Source organism: Verticillium alfalfae, genomic scaffold (genome assembly GCF_000150825.1).
Source record: "Verticillium alfalfae VaMs.102 supercont1.3 genomic scaffold, whole genome shotgun sequence".
In the NCBI taxonomy this organism is placed as follows: Eukaryota; Fungi; Ascomycota; class Sordariomycetes; order Glomerellales; family Plectosphaerellaceae; genus Verticillium; species Verticillium alfalfae.
The window spans coordinates 2,076,571-2,097,713 of record NW_003315036.1 but is presented as its reverse complement, the minus strand read 5'-3'; the positions used below and the strand labels follow the sequence as shown (position 1 = coordinate 2,097,713).

The 21,143-nt window shown below is 55.6% G+C and overlaps 9 protein-coding genes and 1 non-coding gene across 10 annotated transcripts in view; 5 read left to right on the top strand and 5 right to left on the bottom strand.

Annotated features, from left to right (window-relative positions):
* VDBG_03151 (allantoate permease) overlaps positions 1-1,234 on the bottom strand; it is a gene marked incomplete at both ends in the record, with an annotated part of 1,681 nt that extends 447 nt beyond the window's left edge. Inside the window, 2 exons of the mRNA XM_003006966.1 lie at positions 67-908; positions 976-1,234. Of these exons, the coding sequence (XP_003007012.1) occupies positions 67-908; positions 976-1,234 (1,101 nt within the window). The remainder of the gene's footprint in view (positions 1-66; positions 909-975) is intronic.
* A 2,029-nt stretch (positions 1,235-3,263) lies between these two features.
* Positions 3,264-3,935, top strand: VDBG_03150 (predicted protein; the record flags this gene model as incomplete). The annotated part of the gene is made up of 1 exon (XM_003006965.1): positions 3,264-3,935. The coding sequence occupies one exon, from the start codon at positions 3,264-3,266 to the stop codon at positions 3,933-3,935; it is 672 nt and encodes a 223-aa protein (XP_003007011.1).
* Positions 3,936-5,409: 1,474 nt separating this feature from the next.
* Positions 5,410-5,808, top strand: VDBG_03149 (ankyrin repeat protein; the record flags this gene model as incomplete). The annotated part of the gene is made up of 1 exon (XM_003006964.1): positions 5,410-5,808. One exon carries the CDS (start codon positions 5,410-5,412, stop codon positions 5,806-5,808), a length of 399 nt encoding a protein of 132 aa, XP_003007010.1.
* Positions 5,809-7,043: 1,235 nt separating this feature from the next.
* Positions 7,044-8,400, top strand: VDBG_03148 (fumarylacetoacetase; the record flags this gene model as incomplete). The annotated part of the gene is made up of 2 exons (XM_003006963.1): positions 7,044-7,998; positions 8,057-8,400. The coding sequence occupies 2 exons, from the start codon at positions 7,044-7,046 to the stop codon at positions 8,398-8,400; spliced, it is 1,299 nt and encodes a 432-aa protein (XP_003007009.1).
* A 343-nt stretch (positions 8,401-8,743) lies between these two features.
* VDBG_03147 (maleylacetoacetate isomerase) lies at positions 8,744-9,196 on the bottom strand (the record flags this gene model as incomplete). The annotated part of the gene is made up of 1 exon (XM_003006962.1): positions 8,744-9,196. One exon carries the CDS (start codon positions 9,194-9,196, stop codon positions 8,744-8,746), a length of 453 nt encoding a protein of 150 aa, XP_003007008.1.
* Positions 9,197-9,844: 648 nt separating this feature from the next.
* VDBG_15062 lies at positions 9,845-9,925 on the bottom strand. Its single transcript has one exon. It is a non-coding gene; the product is annotated as a tRNA-Ser (tRNA).
* Positions 9,926-10,640: 715 nt separating this feature from the next.
* VDBG_03146 (conserved hypothetical protein) lies at positions 10,641-11,985 on the bottom strand (the record flags this gene model as incomplete). The annotated part of the gene is made up of 1 exon (XM_003006961.1): positions 10,641-11,985. One exon carries the CDS (start codon positions 11,880-11,882, stop codon positions 10,641-10,643), a length of 1,242 nt encoding a protein of 413 aa, XP_003007007.1.
* Positions 11,986-13,489: 1,504 nt separating this feature from the next.
* VDBG_03145 (predicted protein) lies at positions 13,490-14,497 on the top strand (the record flags this gene model as incomplete). The annotated part of the gene is made up of 1 exon (XM_003006960.1): positions 13,490-14,497. One exon carries the CDS (start codon positions 13,490-13,492, stop codon positions 14,495-14,497), a length of 1,008 nt encoding a protein of 335 aa, XP_003007006.1.
* Positions 14,498-14,962: 465 nt separating this feature from the next.
* On the bottom strand, positions 14,963-15,731 carry VDBG_03144 (predicted protein; the record flags this gene model as incomplete). The annotated part of the gene is made up of 2 exons (XM_003006959.1): positions 14,963-15,058; positions 15,138-15,731. 2 exons carry the CDS (start codon positions 15,729-15,731, stop codon positions 14,963-14,965), a joined length of 690 nt encoding a protein of 229 aa, XP_003007005.1.
* A 2,650-nt stretch (positions 15,732-18,381) lies between these two features.
* VDBG_03143 (low-affinity glucose transporter) lies at positions 18,382-20,168 on the top strand (the record flags this gene model as incomplete). The annotated part of the gene is made up of 2 exons (XM_003006958.1): positions 18,382-18,542; positions 18,596-20,168. The coding sequence occupies 2 exons, from the start codon at positions 18,382-18,384 to the stop codon at positions 20,166-20,168; spliced, it is 1,734 nt and encodes a 577-aa protein (XP_003007004.1).
* Between the last annotated feature and the right edge of the window lie 975 nt (positions 20,169-21,143).

The following is a 21,143-nucleotide window of genomic DNA, read 5'->3' as shown; positions in this document are numbered from 1 at the left end:
AGCGATGAGCATGAAGATGCGAATGTTGGGGAAGCGCGGAGCCCCCGAAGCCGTGGCGAGAATGACGATGAAGCAGAGGGCCCGAGCGGGGAACTGGAACAAGATGGACTCGCGGGCCGTCCAGCCGAACGTAGAAACGATGAGAGGACCGAAGCCCGAGACAGCGCCGTTCATGGTGTAGACTGACGCCATCATGATGGCCACGAGCCAGACCTTAATGTCGAGGATGGCCTCCTTGACCTGGGAGAACTTGAAGGTCGTGCAGCGAACACCGGTCTGGCCGTAGCGGAGGCGCTCGACGGCAGCGAATCGCTCCTCTGGCGTCAGAAACCAGGCATTGACAGGTGAGTTGGGCATGAAGAAGCAGAAGATGCCAAAGAGGAACGTGAGGCATCCCGCGAGGAGGTAGATGTACTGCCATCGGGTGAGTGCCCCACCAGTGATCTGGGCAAAGCCGTAGTTGAGGGCACCGCCGAGAATGGTGAACAGACCAGTGGAGGAAAACCACCAGCTCTGGCGCATGGATTGTTCCTTTTGCGTGTAGTAGCCAGAGACGATGCACATGAAGCCCGTGGGGATGATAGACTCGACAAAGCCAAGGAAGAAGCGCTGGACGTAGAGACCTTTGTAATCGACGACGGCCGCCGTCAGCATGCAGATGCCAGCCCAGAGAATGACGATGCCTCCGAGGATGCGACCAATGTCGAAGCGCTGAAGGGCATATGTCATGGGGTACAGGCCACCGAGCATGCCAAAGTAGAAGAGCGAGGTCGCCCAAGACATGCGAGTCGTGTCCATGGTGGGAGGTGTCGTGGTGGCGTCGACGACAATCGAGAGCTTGAGGTCCTTTGTCATGCCAAACAGGACAGCCGATCCCAAGATGGCCTTGTCGTAGTAGACGAGTCCATCTATCATTTGTGAGTATGGGCTGCTGGATAATGAATCATGTTGTGCGGGTGAAGCGACTCGACTTACAGCCAAAGATCATGGCAGGCATGAGAAACCAATCAATCTTACGCACAGCACGCGCCGCAACGGCTGGATCATAGCTATGCTGCTGCTCGCCAACCATGGCGAGAGCTTCATCGCCACCCCGAATTTTGGTTGCGCCGCTAACATCGGCAGTCGGGGGCATGGCCCTGGCGGTCTCAACATCTGCCGGCGTGGGGTCGGCGACGGCAGCGGAAGCCGGCGCGACCGCATTGGACTCTTCAATACGTTTTTCGTCAGCCATGACACGGTCGGTGGGTGCGAATGAGGAGAAATGTTTGAGACGTTGAGTCAAACGGCATGTGGCATGGGCATGACAGATTTTTTGAGTTGGTCAGGCGCGGCGCCCAGGAAAGAATGATGTCGAGCGAAATAATTTTCAGCGCGGATCGTGGCATCGCTTGGCGCGTCGAGCTCCCCTGGTCGCTTGCTTGGGAGCATTTCAGCCTTCATTCCCTGGGTTCTTTGATCGGTCCAGGCCTTGCACTCAGAGGCTTTCTGGGTTATGCCCGCGTTGTGTCCATCCGTACCGGAGGTGTTGAAATGACAGGCGAGGCGCTAGCGCACCCTGAGGCTGGGAGCGTGGGATTGGCATCGCAATCGTTGCGTCTGCCGATGCTGCGATTGGATCTCTTGGGTGGGATGGTCGCTGGGGGACGGGTACTGTCGGGTTGTTGAGGCTATTCCAGTATCACGTGAGGGTCCCGGCGTGGGGGGCAGTAGCCATGTTAGGAGCGTTGCCCTCCGGAAATTGTTTCTGTTTCCTCTCAGGGCATCAGGATTGCCAACTCGATGAAGTTCGAATTTCTGTTGAATAAATGGGTCTGTCCAGATGCGGGTGTGCTTTCAATATCTCCAGGCGATAGTTGCTGGGGAATCGTCTGGAGGAGGGGCAGCAGAGGAGGGGGGAAATGGTAAATGGTGGTGGGTAGGCAGGCTTGGCAGGGAGGAGGGGGCGCAGGGAGGAGGGTCCAGTGGCAGCGGAGTCGGGACTTGGGCCGGGCCGGGTGGGAGCTCTGACCACCTCAGGAACAAGCCATCTGCCTTGAAGCTAGGGTACCTGGGTACCGTGATCGTAGACAACAGGATCATCGCAGCTGAACGCAGTAGCGACCAAGAGTCGATTACAGTGCTGCCATGAGCAACAGAAGTGAAGTTTCTCATGAGAATCTTGTCTTCAAATACGGATTCCGAGGACACGACAGCGTCCGCAGGCTTCGACTCAGCGCGGCTCCATGGCCCCCATTCTCATTTGTGAACCCTTTCTTGTCGGCACGCGATTATTGCAAAATCACTTGTCCGCCATCGAGATCTTGCTTACCCTCAAATCGACTCGTCACGTTTCACGTCGGACTCATCGCAAGCCACATTGGTCAGCTTCCGCCAGCCTCGCGTGTTCGGTTCAACTGAGCAGCCTGATCACCTCAGGAGAAGCGTAGCCAAGGCGTCCCAATACGGCCACGCGCATCATGCACCACCGGGAATAGTTAACTGTTTGCTGATCCTTCGCGCGTACGACACCCTATACGGACGCCAGTGCTACAGCCTTGCGTTGTCGATAAGCATTCTGCACCTGCCCTTGTACTGACAGTCAAGTCGGGCCCGATCATCATCTGTGGGATAAGTTCATTGCTGACCACCAACTTGTTTTTACGGCCGAGCCTTGGAACATGGTGCCGTTCTACCTTGTTTGGCTGTAAATGCCTCCTACAGCTCGCTTCCTGTTGGTCCAACTCCTGCTCCCTCGGTGCTCTTTTCATGCGCAAGAGCAGAATGGGCTGAACCTTTTGCCTGTCTACTGAGGGGCTTGCATGCCTCGCAACCCCCTGGTTATGACTGTTCTTGGCGAACCTGTTCGAACCTGTTCTGTTCGGGACGAGGCTGCGCCCCAAAGCCAACCCCAAGGCCGCATGCCGTCAGTCGTCGTAGCATTCTTGTCGAGTTGAGCCGCATCCCGCCCCGAATCGCCTATTTAACCAGGCCCTACGCTACCCTGGCGTACCCGGAGAACGTGATTCAGTTTGATCAACGTCTTTTCATGCTCCAATCGGCCTCTTCAGGAAAGCCATGTGTGACTATCCACAAACAACTTGTCTCAGCTCTGAACAACACGATGATAACATCAGCAACCACATGCTGCATTACTTGGGCTGCATCAAAGTGGGCGAACGAGCAGCCTTCTTCGACGTGGGCCATTATGTGTGGGAGAAAGAATTCGAGCGTGAGCGCGAGCGCGAGCGCAAGCGGAATCGACTCAAAGACAATGAGCCACAATGGACCAGAGATCACCTGTGAAGAGCCGCGTTGAAGAGAAAATGAGTAAGTGGAAGAACGAATGCGTCCGGAATCTGGAGCGGTTCGACCACATCCGAAAGGCGCTGGCTAGATCCCAAGACGAAAAGCACGTCGTGCACAACTTCCAAGAGAGCCTAAGGAATTGGAGAGCTTCAGATGAGTACGAGAAAGGTGTCGAGCTCATCGCACGTTCCGGCATCAATCCCCCGCCATGTTACCCTCCACCCAACCCTCCGCCTATGACAGACCAATCTTCCACGCCAGCATCGGCATCGGTGGACCGCAGCGACGAAGGAGAAGTAAGAAACAATACAGCACAGGCTCAAACGCCAGCTTCGGAACCGGCGGAGGAAAATTATGATCCCGAGGAAGATCTCAATGTCCACATCATCCTCTATGAAGATTCGGAGAGCATTCCCAAGGATGAATTCGAAGCCAGGGGATGTGAGAGTAATGATCAACCACCGGCGAAAGTCTCGAAGTTGAAAAAGGAACTCGAAACTACGAATGTGGCGACTATTCTGAAACTCGCGAAGAAGTATGAGGAAACACCTAATCGGCTCTCGGAGCTGCGATTGACGGAGTCTCTTTCATACGTGCACTTTCCTGCGAACAATATGAGCGCAAGTGGTCCCTTGCTGTGCTTTTAGCACCCGCTGTCAAACTAATCATATGTGTAGTGGATTGAGGTATTTGTCCTTCCGCAAGGGTCTTGTCTGCAGTTACTGGGCTACTCTAACAGGGCTAGCGAGCGCTTGGTTTGTACTACGGCCAGGACCCTCCCAACTTCGACAGCGTCAACCGTGAGCTACAAGAGCCGTACAAGACTGACACATACATGATGTTGAGGCCACAGTACTGGCGAGGGCAAATGCATGGGTCTGCAGGCTCAGCACCCCATTCTCGCCATATGCGGCCTATGTGTGAAGCTGTTTCTTCTAGTTTGTGACTCTGTCATTCTTCATACTGTGGTTGACCCTAACGTAACCAGATCCGAATTCCATGAGCCAAACACCAAGAAATATGGTGTTATTTGTATGCTGACCCTGAATAATCCTTATCATGATTTGCTGCTAACCCGAAATTAAGATGCCGTATCTTCACTGGGAGACTGACAGGTTGCGCAACAAATTTGCGCTAGAAATGGACATCCTTGCTGACGAGTGGTTCGAGAATCGCCAGCAAAAAGAACAAAAAAGGAGGGAAAAGCGTATTAAAGCTAGAGAGGCCATTCACCCTGATCTTCCTAGCCTTCCCCCGAGTACTGTACCAAGTATTCGGCCCAAAAGGAACCAAACCATAGGGTCGGTCGCCGATGGTTCAAATTCTGCCCGTGTTCAAAAGGGACTCAGAATCGAAAAGAATGGGCGTGTCACCATATCAGACGAAAACCCGAAGAGAAAGTTAGGTCAATTGCTCCTGGATGCTGCTAGGCTCTACGAGGCCATGTCGACTTGTCGGGACAGGAACTTGTTGAAGAAATACCTATATTTCGATCCCCCACTTCATCCCAGGCGGACCCTCGACCAGGCCTACTACTGGACCTTAAACACCAGCAAGAGTCGCGACCGTGACCAGGTCGTATATCGTGCAACGACGGCAAAAGCGCAAGACTTTCACACATTCGTTAATGGCGGCTGGCTTGAACACAAGGGGCTGGTGGAAACGCCTTGCCGCAGCCGCACAGCAGGGATCCGAAAGGTCTCTCGCGTCATAATGGTTGACCAGCTTTGGATGTGGATATTGGATGAGAAGACAATCATAACCTCCTTTCCAAAACGTTATGGCACCCAAAAATACGACCACTCTGGTGTACACAAAGCAATCCGCACAAAGCTTGACAGAGCTCGTCCCAACCAAATTCGATCAGTATTCGACCTTGGATTGCTGGTCATTGATGAATGCTCCAATACGTTCTTCGATCGCGCGCGGAAGAATGACCGGCAACCACAGGTCATTGACCAGTTCTCAGAAGCAATTGGCAATGTGGTAAGTCAATGAGGGCTTTTCGCGGAGACATGCGTTGACGCACTGCAGTCGAGAGATGAGACAGCTGCATTCGAAAGACTTTATAAGTGGACGAATAACGCCAGCAAAATTTACCGACGTCCGGGGAATATTGAGATGTCAGAACTTCACGTACCATTGCTCGACATCAACCCAGAGGCTGCCTTACATAGAGAGATCGAAGATATCAAAGAAGAGCTCGAGATCATGATCTATGTCGTCAGATCACACCTTTTCGTCCTGGAAAGTTTCATCAACCATGTGAAGCACATGCTGAACGGCGACAGCTTGTTCGATACATCGGGAGCAACACCGGGCCAAAATACGACATCGCCAACGCCCAACGCCATGCAGGCTCGCCCGCCAGCTGTGTACAACAATCCAGAAGCAAGACAGCATATTTTTCGATTCTTCGAATTGAATGCCAAAGAGGTGCAGACGAAGATCAAGTGGCGCATCAAAGAGCTGGAGCAATTGCGGGACAGTGCCATGAGCACTTGCGAAGGCGTGAGCTGATCACTTTGCCTCGGTGCACTGGAACCGCATAATAACATCTCACAGGTGAAGGGACTTCTTGCCCTAAAACAACAACAAGCTGGTGTGGTTCAGGCCTGGATGTCTCTGAAGCAGTCCGAGGAAACCGTCAGACAAGGCCGATCAATCATGCTGTTCACTGTCGTGACAATCGTGTTCGTACGTCACAACGACCGTGGAGCTTTTGCGCCAGTAGCCACAGCTAAAAGTTTGCAGCTCCCGTTAACCTTCACAGCAGCCATCTTCGGGATGAATGCAATGGAGCTCGGAGCTGATGGAAGTCTCAGGCTTGCCGAAGAATTTGCCGTCATGTGCAAGTCACGACCTGCCCGAATTCGTGGCCAGTATGCTAACAAAGCTACAGTTCCCATTTCCATCGTCATCATCACTATCACGCTTGCGATCGCCTTCAGCACGTGGATCCGGACGTTTTTGTGGTCCATCTGGCATGTTTCTTGGTTTGGCATCGTCACGAAAACGCCAATATATAACAGCTGGCTGGATATGGGACTCACTAGTGACAGCGTTTACAAACACGCCGTATCCGTGACTAGCAAGCTGAAAGACCAGGTGAGAGACGCCCGGCGCAGCCGCCGGATGGAGGAGCGTGGAAGACAGGCAGCGACGGCTGGGACGAGTCAAGAAGCTAAAGCAAGCGATGTATCTGGGAAGGATCCTAGTGTCAGGGCTGAACACTCGGAAGGCGACACAACAGCAACAGCAACTCGGAACGGCACCGCGCATAACGAAACAACGAAACGTCGATCATGGTGGCGACCCGAAATGTTTGGCACAACAGCAGGTCAAAATCTTCTTCCGCGGTAAGCCAACGGGGCACCCTCTGGTCGATGAAGTATTGTCGTTACAAAAGCAGCATCAGCGGAACAGGCCGGCCGGCGCCTAGACTCGGCCTTGACGCCCGCCTTCGGCCCCCCACAAAGTTCGCAACTCTGTGTCGCAACCCTGCCCCTCACTTGACCTCATTCCGCGCGACCCCTCCACTTGCCGCTCGGCTTGCAGCGGGATTGAGTGTACATGTCAGCAGCCTGCAATGGTAGACCTTCCTGAATGAAATCAGCACTGCTCTCGACAATGTTCATTTGACCTGGCACACGCGTCCACGTTTTTTTAATCATACATGTCGACGGTTGTTCGCGAAAAGGTACATTCCCTTGACAGTTTACCGCCGATACCTACCACAACACCACATTGCCACCATGACGTCTCAAACCTCGTGGCTTACCATCTCGCCGGCGAGCCACTTCTCGCTGGCCAACATCCCCTTCGGCGTCATCTCTACAGAGTCCGACTCGACGCACCGTACAGCCATTGCCATTGGTGACTATGCGCTCGATCTTGCGGCATTTGCTGCTGCCGACGGCTTCTCTGGCTCAGCGACGATAAAAAAGCAGGCTCATGTGTTCTCATCGCCGACGCTAAACACCTTTGCGGCGCTGGGCCGACCTTTCCATCGCGAGGTCAGGACCTACATTCAGTCCATCTTCGCCGAGGACACACAGCATGCTGCCCTTCTGAAGGACAATGCCTCTTTGCGCGAGTCTGCGCTGCTCCCTCTGTCTAGCGTCCAAACACACCTGCCTCTGTCGATTGGCGACTATACCGACTTTTACGCCGGCAAGCATCACGCGTACAACGTCGGCGTTCTCTTCCGGGGCCCTGCCAATGCCTTCCAGCCCAACTACACTCATCTTCCCGTTGCCTACCACGGCCGCGCCTCCAGTGTTGTCGTCTCCGGCACGCCAATCCGCCGGCCATGGGGACAGATTCTGCTCGACCCAAAGGCCGAACCCAAGATCCCCGCCCTCGAGCCGTGCCGCAAGCTCGACCTAGAGCTCGAGCTTGGCATGTTCATCTGTCGCGAAAACACCCTTGGCGAGCCTGTTCCCGTGGGCAAGGCAGAAGAGCATGTCTTTGGCTACGTCCTCATGAACGACTGGAGCGCGCGTGACGTGCAGGCCTGGGAGTACGTGCCTCTTGGCCCCTTTACGGCGAAGAACCTCGGCACCAGCATCAGCGCCTGGGTCGTGCTGGCCGATGCGCTCGACGGCAGCAAGGTGCAGGGCATCAAGAACGACACAGACTTGCTCCCCTACCTTCGCGAAGGCAGGGAGGACAACGTCCTGGGCATTGACCTCGAGGTCGACCTCATCAGTAAGTGTGCACGCTTCGGATCGCGCCGCCGGCGCGGGACGCGCGCTGACAGAGACAGCTTCCGCCGGCCACAAGACGACCATCAGCAGGACCAACTCGCGCAACCTGCTCTGGTCGTGGCCCCAGATGATCGCCCACCACACCATCACGGGCTGCAACCTCCGCACGGGCGACCTCCTCGGCTCGGGCACCATCTCGGGCCCCGACGCGGGCACGGAGGGCAGCATCCTCGAGCAGACGCAGGGCGGCAAGGTGGCGATCCGGCTCGAGGGCGGCGAGGAAAGGAAGTTCCTCGAGACGGCGACACGCTCGTCATCCGCGGCTGGGCAGGCAAGGAGGGCGCGCTCGTCGGTTCGGAGGAGGTCAGCGGCACGATCGAGGCGGCGCTGCCGCTGTTTTTGAGCAGATACACACGCTAGCATTGAAATTCTCAAAGCAGCCCTTCTGGATCACAATTGACGACGGACTTGATCGTTCTCTTTTCACTGAATTGCTCTCAAGTGTACAGAAACACCGCTCGCCTGTTCCACCCTCCAATCAACCGGGCAAATCAGGCTGCCCGTAATACCCAGCTTGGCACGGCCGGCAGCGTCCCAGGTTCGCCCTGACTCGGAGATGGTCGGGTACGGACTCAGATCGCCGCCGTACTTCTCGGCATTCAGAGGGCCCGCCATAAGGCCGCAGTCGGCAAGGCTGAGCTCGTCGCCGACGGAACCCCGCCCTGCCGAGGCGGCGGCGGACGGCCTCATAGGGCGGCGAACCCGTCGGCCAAGGGCTCGCGCATCCATGCCTCGCATCGCCGCCCAGGGGGGCGCACGCGGCGCACGATGCGCAGGTTCGTCACGGGCTGGGTGTCGCTAGCGATGATGCCGGCCAGGGCGCGGGCGGCGGCCCTGCTGTCGGCGTCGTCGCGGGGCAGGAGGTGGGGGGCCGAGGGGTGGGCTTCGTCGAGGTACTCGAGGGCGGCGAGGGACTGGGTTATGCGGAGGGGCGTGGAAGAGGGAGCGTCCGGTTGCTCGCGGACGAGGAGGGGCACGGTGGCGGAGGGGTTGAGGGCGCGATGGGCGTCGGAGAGGTGTTCGTTCTTGAGGAGGTTGACGGGGTGGAGAGTGTGGGGGATCTGCTTATGGTTGAGGGCTATGCGAAGGCGGGCCGAGGAGGAGGAGCGGAAGTATGTGTAGAGAGTGTATTCGGACATGATGACGATGATGGCCGACTACGGTGGACGCTCTCACTTATTCGACGTGGGATAAGATTGGATTCACAGGGTGGTAAAAGAGGCAGTTGGCACAACATCTAGGAGCTTGCTCAAGGCTGATGTGGATGATCTGGGGTAGCAGGCTGGGGTAGACCAAGGCGGCCGGTCGACCAGCTTAAGCCGCGCATTGCCATGTCTGCAAGCTCGTGGCGTAGGTCTGCCGAGACGTGAGGGGTGAGGTATGCCTGTTGTTGGCAGCTCATAGGGTGTAGCAGAAGTGAGACGTTGTAACCCAGTGTTAGTCGAGGGCCGCGTCTTGCCGGCGCGGCGGCTTGGGCCGTTGGGTCACGTTCGCCGTCGGCGGGTCATGGCATGCTCTAGTTCCGCGCATGGCAGCCTCGGCGCCCCAAACACATACATGGAGGAGGCAGTGAGATGCTTGAGTATTTGCCATGCTCCCGACGATGAACATGAGAAACCGACCATAGACCGAGCCCAATGTACCTAGGTAGCTGGAGGGATCGACCAGGGCCACAACAGTCGAGCCCAGTGTACGAGCCGCTGTGCCAATAGAGTAAGAGAACCATGGATCATCAAGTGATGGAGCAGTTACCAACACTGCAATCCAAAAGCAAAAATCAAAAGGTTCGACCAGGACAAGATTCGAACTTGCGCCTCCGGAGAGATACCCTTAGCAGGGGTACGTGTTAACCACTCCACCACCTGGCCGATTGATGTTAGTGGGACCGGCTTGGGAGATGATAGCCATCTCACCATGGACTGCCATTAGAGCCGATGAATGCCGTCCGGGTATGTGTACTACCGTAGCAAGCCACAGTCTCCTGATTGCCCACGTCAATCCAAAGGCATCTTGAGCTACCTCGGTGAGTGAGAGGTCCATCGGCCCTACTCTGACGCGTTTCACAAACATCCAAGTGATCAATTGGGGGCGTCGCGACTCATAAGCATCCTGCTCTTGATGCCTCCGAGTGATGAAACCTTGCTCTCCCCGTCGCTGTGGCTGGCTTACCATCTCATGATGACTGACACAAAGTGCCCAACGACTAGCGCAGGGGCCCCAGACGGAACCTGCTCCGCGAGAAACCCCATGCTTAAGTCTCCATCGTGTTTTCGGCCCACCTCAGTATCTCCATCTTCATCCGCGAACCCCATGGCATCATGACGATGTGCGTTACGGGGCCGCGCCGAGCCTTTGGGCTGTTGGTCCATCGTCATAACAATGAATTCAAGCACTTCGTTGCGAGACAGGCTACCGCCAGATCACGACTACTGCGATCTAGGGCTGGTTACATTGTTATATTCGTGTGCAAAGATTTGTGATCATGTTACTTCAAATGCATTATCCACTGTCGCTTAATGCGTGCCCCATGGTATCGTACAGATCCAGCCCGGGTCCCCAACGCCGATTCATTTGTAAATACAATCATTTGGCCTCCTTCTCGGCCTTTTCGGCAATCTCCTTTGCCTTTTGCGACTTCTTTTCGAGCACCTGCTTGAGCTCCTCGATTGTCTCCTGGAACAGCTTCTCGCCCTCGGCCTTGTGCTTCTGCGCCACCTCACCGAGCTGTTGCAGCTTGGGCAGGATGTCGCCGCCCTGCGGCACCATCTTGATGTACTTCTCGAGGTTGCCCCAGCTGCCGCCCGTGACCTCCTCGGCCTTGGACTTGCCCTGTTCGACGGCGTCCTTGACGTAGCCCTCGAGGTCGCCGAGATCGCCCGAGTCGACGGCCTTGCGGGCATTGTCGAAGAGCTCCTTGGCGTTGCCCTGCTTCAGCGCGTCGGCGTTCTCCTCGATGAGCTTCTTAACCTTGGGGTTCTTGTCGAGAATGGGTTTCGCCTCCTCCAGAGCCTTCTTCCACGCCTCGTCGCCGAGCTTCTTGACCTGCTGGACCTTCTCCTCAATGAGTTTGCGGACCTTCTCGAGGGTCGCAAAGCTGACACCGCCCGAGACGATGTCCTTGACCTCCTTCCATGTCTGGTCAACCTGCTTCTTGGCCTCGGGACCGTAGGCCTCGCCCATCTCCTTGAGCTTGTCGACGTTGCCGCCGAGCTTCTCCTTGAGCCTGGGGTGGTTGTCGATGATGTCCGAAATGGCGTCACCCGAGAGCTCGGCGACCTTCTTCGTCAGGTCGGCGACGACATCGTAGGCCTTGGAAGCTGTCTCGAGGCTGAGGCCAGACTTGGAGAGGTCCTGGAACTGCTTGTAGGCATCGTTGACGAGGGCATCAGCTTCGTCCTTGTGGTTCTTGCGGACCTTCTCCCAGTCGTCAAAGGCCGTGTCGACGTAGGCGCGGCCGCCGGGAATCCAACCGACGTAAGAGTAGGCAAACTCCTTGATGTAGTTGACGGCCTCGTCAGCCGAGGGCGTGTTGGCCTGCAGCTTCTTCGTGGCTTCGGTGTACTTCTTTTCGGCGTCCTTTAGTGTGCTGTTGACCTTGGACGCCGTGCGGCCGGCGGGGGTGAAGGAGTAGATGGCGGAGAAGAGGGCAACACCAGCAATGCCGCCGGCGACACCAGCACCGAAGTGAGATGCTCCGGCACCGCCTGATGATGATGTGGAAGAGCCGGTCGTCGACTGAAGGCGGGTCTGCTGGCGGACTGGCATGCGTGCCGAGCGCGTGGCCCGGGGTACAATGGTACGAACGGCGGGGCGTGCGGACATCATGATGGCGGTGGTTGTCGATGTGTGTGGATTGGTTGGTGTGAGAGGTGTAGGATGGAGGGAGGAAGAAGCACGACAAGGGATGACTGGGTTGCGTAGGAGGTTTGATTGAGATGAAGGAAGAGGAAGGCAGAGAAAAAGGGAAGGCAAGAGCAAGAAATAGGCTTGCCGGATGACGAACTTAACGTCTGGCGGAGCGGCCGCGGCAGTATCAGCAGTGAAAGCAGGGGCATTGGGGAAGCTGTTTGCAGGATGACGCAGGAGCTGCATGCTTCAGCAGGAGCTACGGCGCCGGAGCTGGAGCTATCGTCAAGAAAGCGCACCGAGCTCCCTCAGCTGCTCCACTGTCTGTTCCAGACTCTGGGCGGGCTGGACCAGAAGCTCCGAGGTGATGACGTCGTTGGGGCGTCCGCTTGCGGGGGGTCAAGCACGTGCCGACAGCAGGAACTCCTCGATCGATGCTTGGGTGGAATGCATTGGAATGTCTGACTCTCTTTCCCTTCTGCCGTAACCCGGCCGGGTCACAGCCTCGGGTATGGATTGGTCTTTGCGACGAAGATCAGGGGCAGCGGATTATTGCCGTTGGACCTGACGGCATCGTAGACGAAGCTAAGCGTGTTCCCCAGGATTCGGGACGTGTCAGCAGCTGGGCGTGATCTGCCGCAACGGTCTCAAGGGTGGCATACCGATGGGAGGCTGCACTTGGTATCGATGTTTTCTGTCAATCGCCGCCGACCTTTGGTCTATTGTCTCGAGGCTGGGGATGATGTGCAACGCTGCCTTACTACGACAGAGCAGGCTGCCCCTTGCCCCCATTTTTCGATCATGACGTGGGACACGATTTATTCGAGTGAAGGGTGATCAAGGCGAAGTGCAATGCAAGGTGCAAAAATACACTTCATTTCATGGTCGTATTTTAATTTTGGAAGTATATACCACTGAAAATCATGACTGCGGTGTTGTTGATTGTCAGTCTACCTACTTCGTCCTTGGAATTATCTCCCATACCTGCTGCCCACATGGTACCTTAGCATGAGGAGGGCGCCACCAGCTAGGTGTCACTCACCCACCTGTTTTGCTCTCCTGCCTTCTTTGATGCACCAGGCTGTCAGGGTGCTCTCCCCTCTCTCCTTCCACCCCCCCCTCCACCTGGTTCTGAACTTCAGGCTTTTCAACTCGGGCATTTCTACTTCAAGCATCTCCAGGCATCTCATCTCCAGGCATTTCATCTCCATGCATCAACCAGACATTCAACCCCCAAGCGCTCACGTCTTTTCGGTGGAGCACCGCCCAAGACAGCCACACCAGGGCCCTGCAGGGTCTCTTGGCCCCTGCTCTTAGCGAATGCTTCGTCCACACCCCTTAATCGACCCAAGACGCCCTTCGAGTTGCACTGGAATCCACCTGGTCTGCTCGTGTCGCTGGACCCCTCCATCCTCCATCCTCCATCCTCCATTCTCCATCCCACCCTCGATGGCCTGTTACAGTCCCCAATACCACCAACTCATCGTCCTACGAGATCGTATAAGGACAAGCGCCTGGCCGCTGCTCGAGACTTCTGCTGCCGCCCACACCCGTCAGCCAAACATGGACATCCGCCGCATCGCGCCATGACGACCGACCTGCCGCCAACAGCCACTCGTGCTCGCTCTCTTCCCTATCTCCCTCCCGAAATCTGGATGCACATCATTGGCTGCATCACCGACTCTCGATACATACCACGAGTCTGGCTGAATTTGCGCCTCGTGTCTCGGTTCTTCCAAACAGTCACAGAACGCGTCTTTGCCAACTGCCACCCTCCGACGCAGCCGCCTCGAGTTTCTGGCCTTTTGACCCCGTCACTGACGAACACCGCCAGCCGCGCGACCTCAACTTTGCCCTCGACTTTGATCGTCTTTTCAGACGATGGCCTCCGCGCATCTACACCGACAAGGCCATGGCCGGCCCAGCATGGCACCAGCAGGCTCATAGCCAGCGACGCGACGGTGCACGATGAATGCGTCAAGCAGTGGCGGGAAAAGGTCACCGCCTACCTGGCCCCGCCGCCCGCCAACCGCTACGACGTGGCTCCGCACATTCTCGTATTGCGCCGCATTGCCAATGATACGGAACTGCCCAACTTGCGTGTCGACTACGACCGTTTTGAAGCCTCCTTTGACTGGCGGCCCGCCCTCTCCAAGCTCTTTGGCGAGGAGGAGTATCGCAAATGGGCCGGCAAGCAGCACCCCGACCGCGAGTGGCGTGACATTATCAAGTCGGTCGACTCGGGACGCATGAGCCGCATCGCCCTGTCGAGGGCTGTCATGTACCGCCTGTACGACCCCAAAAAGGTCGACTCCAAGGTCCGCCAGACGCGCATCAAGCGCTACTACCGCGCCCACGGCCGCGAGATGCAGCCCGGCTCCTTTGGCGACGTCGATTACCTTGGCAAGACTCGCGAGGTCTTTGCCGTACGCCAGGACCTTCGACGAGCCTTCATCAGCGACGAGTGGATGATGGGCGATGGGGAGGAGGAGAGCAGGGGCACCTTCTATGACGATGGTGCGGGCGTCGAATTTCCGCAGAGCGATCCCGAAGACGAGCCTGACGAGGACGTCAGCGCGTGGAGATGCCGCTGACCTCCGAGTGGTTGGTCTCGAGTGGTGGAGGGTGGTCGGTGGTCGGCGGCATGAACAGGGTCGCTATGCGAAGATTCTTCCAGGCTCTCCGGACAAGTTGTCTGTTGGTAACCCTGGCTCCAGCATCGACGATCTTCGCCCCAAACCATCCCCAGTGGATGGTATATCAATGTCACATTAAGGACGACCGACGCCTTCGTTCCGATCCACAGGACCCTGAACCAGGTTTTGGGACTGATCTTACACTAAAGCAAGATTTTTAATCAACGACTAGCGTATTCTTCTTATACTACCTTCATGTTCCCTTTTTTCATCCTCCCCCCTTTTCCTTGGTTCCTTTGATCCACTTCCAAGTTCCAGGGACCATTTCTCCGAACAATTCCATTGCATGCACAACCTTCGGAGAGCCCATGTACCATGTCCAAAGTCCATAACTCGAAGCAGCAATGAAACGGGGGCATCTCATTACTTCCAGGTGACTCTCCTCACGTTCCGTGCGCGGATCGGCTCCTCCTCCTCTCCCGGGCGAAAACACGGAGCTTCATTCCCTCTTCGCCCTACCTGCGGCTCTGGGCAGGACCAACAAGAGCGGGCAAAAGCTTTTCCCACCCGGCCACCTTGACCTGACACCTTGACTGACCCCGCCCTGATGCAGGGACTGCCACGGCCCTTCGTCCTTGGCCGAAGCCCTGATCCGGCCCTGCGCAATGGTCTCCCTCATCTCAAGGACAGCCGTCCCGCCGCCGCCGCCTCTGCCACTACCGCGCGACGGCTGGCGGCCTGGCAACAGAAGAAGCCGGTCCAAGCTGGCACGGGACATGCGCTTCAGCGAGCACCCGAACCCGAAACCAGGCGGCGGTGATGGCGGCGGGCTGCCGCGCGTCGGCTTTATGTTGAAGCGTGTTAGGCCGGGTGTCGGCTGCGTCGAAACAGATGTGCGCTGTCCGCCGGCTGCGGGCGAGAAGGTGCTCTCGAGAACCGTTTGCACACTTTCGCGCGGGTCGGCGGCGATGGTCTCGGAGACGGCGAACCGGGCGAGGCGCGTTGCCAGGTCGTCGGCGAAGAGGTCCGGGTCGCGGAGGCGGTAGCCCGGGTCCGAGTAAGGGGATCGTGGAGCGGAGGTCGCGTCGCTGATGCTCATGGCTTTGTCGGCGAGGGCCCAGAGCTTGAGGACCTCGTCGAGGGTCTCGATAGGACTGGCTCTGCCTGGGACCTTCTCCTGTGCTTGGGACATCTTTTTCTTTCTTGTTGTTGACTAGGCCGGGTTCCTTGGGGCTGACCGTGATCTTTTCCCGCGATGCGAAGACGTATACTGGTGTTCTATGAGAAGCGAGAGAGATACACTGCAAAAAGAACCTGATGTAGTAAGCGAACCGAGGTTGGACAGTCAAAGAGGATGTCAAGCAGGCGGACTATATGCGTGAACTGCAGGTTTCTCCGATGATATTGTAAAATTCTGTTAAACCTTGGTGACGAACCTCTCCAGGTTCAGCAACGATCCATAAAGGGCATCCAAGGCACAAGCAACCTTGACGGATTGGAAAAACACATCTTAAAGTCTATTTGAGAAATGAAGTGTTGAGTGTGAATTCACTCCCCAGGACCCAATTTTGTCTTAAGTTTCTCAAGTACATCTAGTGAACAGGATGGATGATAGTGAGTGGTCATTGTATCTCTGACGTTTATCTCTACCGCCTGGATCCAGTGGTCAATGCCCGATAGGGTACTCTTTGGTTGATGGTCAAAGCTGTCTGCCGAGATCCTCACACCTTGTCATCGCAGCTTCGATTATCTTGCCTTTTTCCATACTTGTAGCTTTTGGGGGGTGAGAAACAGGCATGACGCAGAGTGCGCGGTGCACTATTCCCTTCATGGTTCCTCGTCGCCTGGTGTAGCGAGTCGAAGCAATAGCGTGGATGCTCACAGGGGTTGTCCATACTTTCTAGCTCTTGTCAGGCTGGCAGCGGGCATGCAAGTGGCGTTCAACACTTGATTTGTCGGCCGTGAACATGGAATCTACGTTGCCAAGCCGATGCATGGGCCATTCAGGAGCCGGAGGCATTTTTTTTAAATGTGTTGAATGGTATAGGAAACAAACTTAAGGTATTTTACGGGTGCTGCCGCGGGTTCTAAAAGGCCATCATGACTACTGAATCATTCTTCAGGCAGATCACTCAATGTCATAAGAGCGAGGCGTACAGTAGACATTTATTGGCAAATCAAGACATCTGAAGATTCATCACCCATTTCGTGGGCGAACATGTTGTTGCTCAAACTTGTTTGCAGCCTGCGGGAAAGTTCGCAATATGCTGAGAGTTGTACCCTACTTTGTGTTGGTCCATCCTTGGTACATCGGTTTGCTACCACGCTCCAAATGAACATAGGTCGCTCAATTAGTGGAAAAAATTAAGCCCATGAGCGCCAGCCTTCTTCTCACTCATCTCGTTCAGGCGGCGAGGAATTCTCGTGGGCCGCTCTGCTCCTTTCATGTAATCATTTGCAGCCTGAAGTTTACCTGACGAATACCTATTAAAGTAGAATGTCAATAGATCAATTATCGAAAGCGTTGAGAAACTGCTTGCAATCAGAATCAATTGGCATTCTTCTCAACCGCAGAGGACGACACGATGAAGCCATATGTGACACAATGGCGCACAACACTGGCTTGAATTCGACGGAGTCAGCAAACCCTGCAGGTTAGGTCAATCTGCAGCGCGAAGGAACACGCGCAGTTGGCTGGTCAAGGTTACCATCTGCGTAATGCGTAAGCACATCCGTCTGGTCGGATCGTTCTTTGTTTCCGGCGCGAGGAGCAGTACTTTGATGTCATCACGAGACGATTCAGTGCCGCCGAGAAAGGCCCTCGGCCGCCGTATGTCTGGGGTCGGCCCCACGAGGAAACCCTCCGTGGAGTCTCCGCAGCTTACTCGCCCGATGTGGTGCCCCGCGTCAAGTCAGGGTTGAGAGCCGGACAAACACGTCAGGTCACGGGAATAACGGAGATGGCACTTGGTCCCAGGAACTCGGGAGGCGCCCCTAGTCGGCAACCTCAGGGCTCAATTGGCCGCCGCGCAAGCCTCGAGTAAGGTTGGAGAAACCAACTCTGATCCAAGACTCTTGTTGTCGCAGATGAAGCAACCTCTAGATCGATAAGACACAATTCGAGACAGCAGACAAAAGGTCGTTTGCTGGTCGCATTGTGTGCACGAGGTCGTCGCGTGGTCAGAACGTTTTTGTCTCATGGACAGCTTCCCATACCAAAGTCCGGAACACCCGGAAGCCTTCCACGTAGCGGCAAGCGGCGCTAGCAGCGGGCATGCCGGCAGATCAGCATATACAATGCGGCTTATGACGATGTCTTTCTTGTTACGTCCTATCACATCGCGAGACGTTAACAAATGAACGTGGGTGTAGGGCCTCTGGCCAACGCTGACTGGATTCCCGTCATGTTCTCGAATCGGCAGCATTGCCACACGCTACAACGTCGTACCACCATCCCCATATCTCCACCTCCAGGTTGTGAGGTCGGGCCGTTTAAGCTTGTTGCTTTTCTCCTGAATGGATCGTTGGAGACTCTAGACTCAAGCTGACGGCCCGAAAGAGACCATGAAGGGGCTATCCAAAGGGTCTCGTGGTCAACATAGCACCTGCCGGAGAGGCCGCTCAGAGGCAAGTGAGATGAGTTCCCGGTGTCCGTCTTACAGATTGACGTCACGGGCTTCATGTTTTTGTCATGGTAAGCTGAGCAGCAGAGGTTACAAATATGCACGGCAGCCCACGAAATGAGTTTCCAGCCACTCATCAAATATACATACGTTACACATCGAAATCACCCTCAACATCTGTGTCAGGCTTTCAAAATTCCAGCCCACCAGTCGCCCAACATGGCCAAGTTCATGACTGTAAACTTTGATAGCCACAACCCAAATCATGAGAAAGGCACAGACGTCCGCCGTTCCCTTTCTGGACTGGACTACTCACCACTTCCACGAGTATCGGGACGTTCCCTCGGTCTCGCCATGCTGGTGTCTATGGGAGGCTTAATGTGAGTAGTCAGATACAACCGTCCAATGTGAGCTTGACTGATATTGGTGCCAGCTTTGGTTACGACACTGGTCAGATCTCGGGCTTTCTAGAGATGCCTGATTTCCTCGAGCGCTTTGGTCAGATCAACTCAGACGGGGAATACTACTTCAGCAACGTGCGGTCAGGTCTGATCGTCGCCCTCTTGTCTATCGGTACGCTCATAGGCGCTTTGATCGGAGCCCCTATCGCCGATCGCGTTGGCCGCAAATACTCCATTTCTTTCTGGTGCGTCATTACGTCTATCGGCTTTATTGTCCAGATCGCTGCAGACGATACATGGGAACAGGTAATGATGGGTCGCTGGGTGGCGGGCCTGGGAGTTGGAGGACTGTCACTCTTGGTCCCGATGTACCAGGCTGAGACGGCACCGCCTTGGATCCGTGGCGCCATGATTGGCACATATCAGCTTTTCATCACCATGGGCATCTTCCTGGCCGCGTGTATCAACTACGGCACGGAGAAAGATTATCCCAACAGTACTGCGTCCTGGCGTATTGTGATCGGCCTCGGTTGGATCTGGACCATCGTCCTTGGCGTCGGTATCCTCTTCTTCCCCGAGACGCCTCGCTACGACTATCGCAGCGGCCATGTCGAGCGAGCACGTGAGACGCTGTGCAAGGTGTATGGCGCGACGACCAACCATTGGAGCATCCACACGCAAATGGAAGAGATCGAAAGCAAGTTCCGCGCCGAAAGCACCATCAAGGGTAACGTCATCACGGAATTCGTCCAAATGCTGCAAGCACCGCGCATGGCTTACCGTCTCGCGCTCGGTATTGCTCTACAGATGTTCCAACAACTCACGGGCGCTAATTATTTCTTCTACTATGGCACCACCATCTTCCGGTCGGTCAGTATCAACAGCTACGTCACCCAGATCATTCTCAACACGATCAACTTTGTGGTCACTTTCATCGGTCTATACCTCGTTGAGCACTACGGCCGCCGCAAGTCCCTCATTGCAGGCTCCATCTGGATGTTCGTTTGCTTCCTTATCTTCGCTTCCGTGGGTCACTTCGAGCTCGATCGTGAAAACCCCGAGAACACGCGCAGTGCGGGCATCGCCCTCATCGTCTTCGCATGTTTCTTCATCCTCGGTTTCGCAACGACCTGGGGCCCCATGGTTTGGACCATTATGGCCGAAATCTTCCCATCGCGGTACCGCGCCAAGGGCATGGCGCTCTCGACGGCCAGTAACTGGATTTGGAATTTTGCCATCGCGTTCGCTACTCCCTTCATTACTGCCGAAATCGACTTCCGCTACGGATACGTGTTTGCGGCGTGCAATTTTGTCGGCGCGTTGATCGTTTACTTCTTCGTCGTGGAGGGCCAGGGACGTACACTGGAGGAGATTGACACAATGTATCTAGAGGGCGTCGACCCCAAGAAAAGCGCAAAGTGGGTGGCTCCTTCGACGGAGGAGATGGCCCGGATTCGCAGAGAAGCTGGGCTGGATATGGAAGCACAGGCGGCTGCCACCAACGGCCATGACAGCGGCACAGCTCTGAACGATGAAAGCGCTGCGACACAGAAGGAGACAAATGGTGCGGGAGACGCTCCTCCGACCCATCACGAACGAATTTGACCAGGAATGGCTTGCATCTTACCCTAGATGGGGTTCAGATGACGCCGTGCTAACAGTTTCGGTGTTGGAACCACGTTTGAGGTCTCAGCCACGACATCCGTCATGAATGCGTATGCTAAGCGGCTTATTGGACAGCGGGAAGGCGTCAGAAGCCAGAGCAGTTGGCATGGATAATGGAAAGTTGGAGATCATCGTCCACTGAGCAACGAAAACCCATTGTAATTACGCTGATGAGCCACGAATCGCGACTCTGACAAGTCCTTTAGGGGTCATGGTCACTTATCATCCCCAAACCTTCTAGTGAAGTCTGGCTTTGTAGTTCCACTTGTGAATTTTGGTGTTAGATCGAGAGGAGCTAGCAAACCAATAGTATTTAAGATGAAAAGAGATTACTTTCCCAAGATACTTGGCCACTGTATCAATGAATTTATTTATTAGCTCACGTTGCCTCGTTTCATCGCGCACTGCCCAAGCCATGATTATGCTAAGCCTCCCCGATTGAGATCTCTATGGGTCCCAAAGTTAGGATGCAACCATCAACGGCGAGGATAGAAATTGACTTGTTACCGAGGATGTCATGAGCAAGAGGCTCTAAGGGTTCTTACGCGCACGTATACGACGCTTGAATCTAGATGAGCCCACACCTTGACACATCTGCATTTACAATCAGCAGGCTTAAGGGATCGGTAGGCAAACTTCAGTACAACGGATTGGGCGCCCTTTGAGACACATGCTGACGTTGCCACCCTCAATCGCGTGGCTTGAGGCAGTGCACTCATTGAAAGCAAGCAGAGCGCCCCAGCTCCGCGGTACGTGGCCCTCCATGCGGGGCTGGAAGGACGGCCGGACCAGTCCCGGGGTCGTGGCCCGAAGCTCCGGAACCCGGCGCCGTGGAAGAATCCATTTGCAGCGCAACCCCTCTTTCATGATGGCAATTGAGTCCAGGGTTGGGAATCCCACAGCGAGCTTCGCCAC